We start from the raw sequence: 6,000 nt of genomic DNA, 5'->3' as shown, positions 1-6,000 counted from the left end.
ATTGAAGGATCCAAAATAATTTTATTTTTGTGGAAGATATCAGTACTTTAGCTCCCTCTTGGGCTGCATGGAGGTGAGGGCCCTCCAGTCATAATGGGCGTTGCAAGTTTTGTTAAAGACACAATATTTAATGAAGGAGAATATCGTTTAATGAAAGAGGTGGTCAGAGCAGATGACATCACTGGTCATGTGACACTCGAAGCGCTAAGTCAGTTTAACCAGGTTTAAATTTAATGTTATTCATTTGAATTAAAAATGTATTTTTAAATAAATCAGATTACAAAAGTAAATTCATGCCGTCAATGACGTAATTTCTTGTGTCAGATAAACTTAAAGTTACTAAAGAGGCTAACCTGGTCTTTGGAGTCTTGGCTGAAGAAGAACCTGATCTAGATCACTAGTGGGTAGAGTCTGGACTTGGCCCCTGCCTTGTGATCAAGATCCACACAGTCTGATGATCAATGTGACATGTGAACATCAACTCCGTTCAAAGTTTTTATTGTTATTCTTATACAATATTGTACATGAAGTCATTTATACAAGAATTCACATATTAACAAGGTTGAAGTGATGAATGACAACGAGGCAACGAGCTGAGAACGAGACGTTCATCTGAAAAGAAAATATGATTCAGGAACTAATAAATAAATAAATAAAGGAGATTTCTCTTTCTGTTCTCACGTTTCAACAGGAAGTGACCGCACAAACTGGAAGCCTCTTTAAATAAAATGACATTAGCTTTGTCCTTATCAATACATTTGATATGTAAAACTGTCAAATAAGACAAATATTATTAATGTTCCTCATGATGCTTCAAATATTTCACACGTTTCTATGGAAACAATGAACTGTGGGTATCTGTTGCTGCGGAGACCGACCAATAGACAGATTCTATTCAGTTCTTATTTAAACTGTTTCTTTACTGGAATTCTGAATGGGAGTGAACTCACCAATCTGTCTGTAAAGACTACGACACCCATGAAGCTCGGCTGTGGTTACAATGAGAACAAAGACAAAATGATGATCTAAGGATTTCAAGAGCAGGAAGTTTGATCAGGTTTCTTAAAGTGACATCTTTAGTTCAGCTCTGTGATTGGCTGTTTGATATTGAAATGCATCCTGGGAGGCTACTTTTTCCCACCAAACAACACAATCTGAAACTAATATTATAGATTAAAGATATGTGACCAATCAACGTGGAGTTACAGCAGCAGGTGGGCGGGGCTTCACTTTGGTTTATTGTTAACAAGTTAGTTGATGAGTTAACGAGTCTTAACCATGCTAATTTATAAACATTCACACAATAGTAAAAAAAAATCTTCTACAACAAAAACTTTAATAAAGAACATCTAAAATAAACTTTCTAACTTCCTGTCTGAACAGAGAGGGCGGAGTCAGTCTGATTCCTCTCTCTGATTGGTGGAGTGAAACATGAGAAGGTCAGAGGTCAGCGCCCCTGTGATACACAAACCGAAGAAGTCCTGAAAAAATCCCTGAAAGCTGATAGATAAGATCAGCGCTGGGCTGCAGGAAGCTGATTGGTTAAGGAAAACGATCTGTAATTTAAAGTGGGGAGGCCAAGGCAGCAATCCAATCATCACAGGTGCTGCCAGTCGATGGCGACCAGTGTCTGATTGGCCTCCTGAGCATGCCCGATGACCTCAGCGATGCCGTGCTGACGCCACAGTCGCTCGATCTTCCTGTAACGCTCGGCGCACAGGTGGAGGGGGTTCCCCCGCCTGTAAACAAACAAATATAAGTAAACAAACACAGGTGGAGGGGGTTCCCCCGCCTGTAAACAAACAAATATAAGTAAACAAACACAGGTGGAGGGGGTTCCCCCGCCTGTAAACAAACAAATATAAGTAAACAAACACAGGTGGAGGGGGTTCCCCCGCCTGTAAACAAACAAATATAAGTAAACAAACACAGGTGGAGGGGGTTCCCCCGCCTGTAAACAAACAAATATAAGTAAACAAACACAGGTGGAGGGGGTTCCCCCGCCTGTAAACAAACAAATATAAGTAAACAAACACAGGTGGAGGGGGTTCCCCCGCCTGTAAACAAACAAATATAAGTAAACAAACACGGAGAAACTAAACAAAGGTGAACACCTACTTGAGGCCCTGGTCCGTCTCTCCGTAGTCGTCCAGGTACGGTGGAGGATAGAAACAGCCTTTTGTTTTACCTGCTACAAACAAAACCTGACTCTCTCTGACTCTGGACGGACACACACACACACACACACACACACACACACACACACACACACACACACACACACACACACACACACACACACACACACACACACACACACACACACACAGCTTTATCATCAGCAGTAGAAGAGTAGCTGTAGTAGTATTATAGATTTTTCAGGAATACTACTACAGCTACTCTAGGGTAATACGGTAGTACTACTGCTGATATTAATACTAGTAATAGTACTACTATCAGCAGTAGAAGAGTAGCTCTAGTAGTATGAGTGATATGAACACAAGTACTAGTCCAGAGTACTAGTCCAGGTGTGTTACCTGAGGAAGAGGCCCAGTCCGCTTCCACAGGTGAAGGTGTGGGCGGTGCAGGCTCCCACATCCTCCCCGTCCACCTCTGTCTGGCAGCAGTAGCTCTGTGAGCACAGCATGGACCCGCAGACCAGACACAGGGTCGGGGCCCGGGACTTGTCCCCGCCAGACCGGGGACACCTGCACAGGGCACACAGGTCACAGAGGTCACACAGGTGACAGAGGTCACACAGGTCACAGAGGTTACACATGTAACAGGCCACAGGGGTCACACATGTGACAGAGGTCAAACAGGTCACAGAGGTCACACAGGTTACACATGTAACACAGGCCACAGAGGTCAAGCATGTAACACAGACCACAGAGGTCACACAGGTCACAACGCACTGTGTGTATATACTGTGTAAATAGTGTACAGTGTTTCCCCTAGAATTTTTTTCAGTCCGGTGGTACCCACCGAAAAAACCCTAAACAGACGAGACACGTGGGATGGTGTATTGGTGCAGTTGGATTACATTTTCCGCCATTTTGAATTTTGTGAAAACACGTTTTTGCTAATTTCTCCTAAACCGTAGATCCGATTCTCACCAAAATGTCTGTGCATCATCATTAGACCAAGCTGGTATAATGCCATTGTGTTCAGAAGTTATTAGCCAATGAACATCAGAGGGGCGGGGCTCTCGCAATCAATAGACATAACTCCACAATATTTAACCCAATCATCACGAAACTTGCAGGATATGTTGACATATCTGCCTGGAACATATCCTGAAAGTTTTATTAAAATTGACCACTCGGGGGCGCTACAGTAAATCAGCCATTTTTCCAATTGTAAGCTTTGTAATTGTAAAACCCAAGTTATGCTTCCGCGTCGACACAACGCAAGGGGGCTTGCGGACCCCTTACGTCCTTGCGGACCCCCCTTACGTCCAACGCAAGGGCCTGACGTGTGCCTCCCAAAAATCCTAGACGCGCGTCGAGGCGACGCAACGCCAACGCAGTGGCATTGGCTGTGATTGGTCCGCTAACTACATCCGCTGGAGACCGCTATCCGGTTTCCACTCATAAACACCGCCATTTAAACTTTTAATAGGCTACTTGTATTGTTCTCACCTGGTTTTATTGTTTGCACCTTGTCGCTTTTGCACAAAGGAATAAAACACCAAGTTCTGAAAAATTGTGGACGTTTAAAGCCGGAAAGAAAGAAACAAATACGCTATAACGAGGCTAACGACGATATACGTCAAGAATCTCAGTCGGTCGGTCAGTCTTTACAAAAAACATAGCGCCCTCTACTAGTGTGGCATTGAATTGCATTTCGACACGTAAACCCAACGCAGAACCATCACGGTCTCCAAGCAACTGCGTGGCCGTTGCGTGGCCGTTGCGTGATCACTACGCGGAAGCATAATCAGGGCTTAAGAGTTACGTGCCATGCGAGGGCTCGTCATCACTGCTCGCAGTTTTAATTATATATTTGCATTCAAATTTTTGTCCAACCAGAGTGTATTCAAGACCACAAGGAGAGAGTGACTTATTAAGGTGCATTTATCACATACAGTACAAATAGTTCTCAGCTGCACCACATTTTTCTAGGTTTTGTGAAGAACGTTACCAAGGCCTTGTCGTAGGGGAACTTGGCCACAGGGGGACCATTGATAGAAACTCTCTTAACGGGCTGCTTATGCTGACGGCATAAGCCACAAAACATCCCTACACATAATTGAGATTCTATCAGTTTTCAATTTATTTTTTTTAAGTTTTTTAGTCAGAGAAAAATCTTTATATTAAGTTGTCTGTACCCGCAATACTGTACTCCTAATGTAAATTATTATTGATTTATGAATTAATTGATAGGTGGCTTATTTTTGGCATATTGATTTTATTTTTGGCCTGGTGGCCCACTAGGCCTGTCCAATGGTAGGGGAAACACTGGTGTGTATATACTGTGTATATAGTGTGTACTGTGTGTATATCCTGTGTATATACTGTGGATATAGTGTGTATATAGAATGTATATACTGTGGATATAAAAAGTCTACACACCCCTGTTCAAATGCCAGGTTTTTGTCATGTAAAAAAATTAAATCAAGATAAATAATTTCACAACTTTTTCCACCTTTAATGTGACCTATAAGCTGTACAACGCAATTGAAAAACAAACAGAAATCTTTCAGGGAGGTGAAGTAAACATAAACAACTGAGATAATGTGGTTGCATAAGTGTGCACAGCCTTTTATAACTGGGGATGTGGCTGTGTTCAGATTTAACCAATTACATTCAAACTCATGTTAAACTGGAGTCAGCACACACCTGGCACCATTTAAAGTGCCTCTGATCAACCCCAAATAACGTTCAGCTGTTCTAGTAGGATTTTCCCGACATCTTTGTAGCCACATCTTCCAGCACAAGCCATGGTCCGTAGAGAGCTTCCAAAGCATCAGAGGGATCTCATTATTCAAAGATATCAGTCAGGTGAAGGCTACAAAAGAATTTCCAAGGAATTCAATATACCATGGAACACAGTGAAGACCTTCATCATCAAGTGGAGAAAATATGGCACAACAGTGACATTACCAAGAACAGGACGTCCGAAGAAAACTAGTCAGGGAGGCTGCCAAGAGGCCGACAGCAACACTGAAGGAGCTGCAGGAATTTCTGGCAAGTACTGGCTGTGTAGTACATGTGACAACAATCTCCCGTCTTCTTCATATGTCTGGGCTATATCTTACAAAGAAAAACATCCAAGCCCGGCTTAATTTTGCAAAAAGACATCTGAAATCTCCCAAACGCATGTGGGAAAATGTGTTATGGTCTGATGACATAATTCCAAAAGGTATATTTGGCACAAAAACAACACTGCTCATCACCAAAAGCACACCATACCTACAGTGAAGCATGGTGGTGGCAGCATCATGCTCTGGGGCTGTTTTTCTTCAGCTGGAACTGGGGCCTTAGTCAGGGTGGAGGGAATTATGAACAGTTCCAAATACCAGTCAGTGTTGGCACGAAACCTTCAGCCTTCTGTTAGAAAGATGAAGAGGAACTTCATCTTTCAGCATGACAATGACCCAAAGCACACATCTAAGTCAACAAAAGAATGGCTTCACTGGAATAAGACTGAGGCTTTGGAATGGCCCAGCCAGAGTCCAGACCTGAATCCCATGGAACCTCTGTGGGGTGATCTGCAGAGGGCTGTGCACAGGAGATGCCCTCGGAATATGTGGGCAAGAGTGGGCAAATATTGCCACATCAAGATGTGCCACGCTGATAGGCTCCTACCCAAAAAGAGTGCTGTAATAAAAGCCAAAGGTGCTGCAACAAAGTATAAGTTTTAAGGGTGTGCATATTTATGCAACCAGGTTACTAAGTTTTTTATTTTATATTTTTCCCCTTTAAAGGTTTCAGTTCGTTTTTCAATTGCGTTGTACAGGTTATCATTAAAGTCACATTAAAGGTGGAAAAAGGTTAA

At 42.6% G+C, this 6,000-nt stretch overlaps 1 protein-coding gene and 1 long non-coding RNA gene across 2 annotated transcripts in view; one reads left to right on the top strand and one right to left on the bottom strand.

The window, feature by feature from the left end:
- Positions 1 to 482: 482 nt before the first annotated feature.
- Positions 483 to 6,000, bottom strand: part of ubr2 (ubiquitin protein ligase E3 component n-recognin 2) — a 54,741-nt gene continuing 49,223 nt past the window's right edge. Inside the window, exons 44-46 of the mRNA XM_084021407.1 lie at positions 2,538 to 2,708; positions 2,119 to 2,220; positions 483 to 1,739 (exon numbers count right to left, since the gene is read on the bottom strand). Coding sequence (XP_083877533.1) covers positions 1,598 to 1,739; positions 2,119 to 2,220; positions 2,538 to 2,708 — 415 coding nt within the window. The 3' untranslated portion in view covers positions 483 to 1,597. The remainder of the gene's footprint in view (positions 1,740 to 2,118; positions 2,221 to 2,537; positions 2,709 to 6,000) is intronic.
- LOC311021134 lies at positions 2,710 to 4,277 on the top strand. The gene is made up of 2 exons (XR_014597978.1): positions 2,710 to 2,779; positions 2,814 to 4,277. It is a non-coding gene; the product is annotated as an uncharacterized lncRNA (long non-coding RNA).

This window comes from Eutrigla gurnardus (assembly GCF_963514095.1).
Source record: "Eutrigla gurnardus genome assembly, chromosome: 11".
Lineage (NCBI taxonomy): Eukaryota > Metazoa > Chordata > Actinopteri > Perciformes > Triglidae > Eutrigla > Eutrigla gurnardus.
This window is presented reverse-complemented; position numbering and strand designations above follow the sequence as displayed.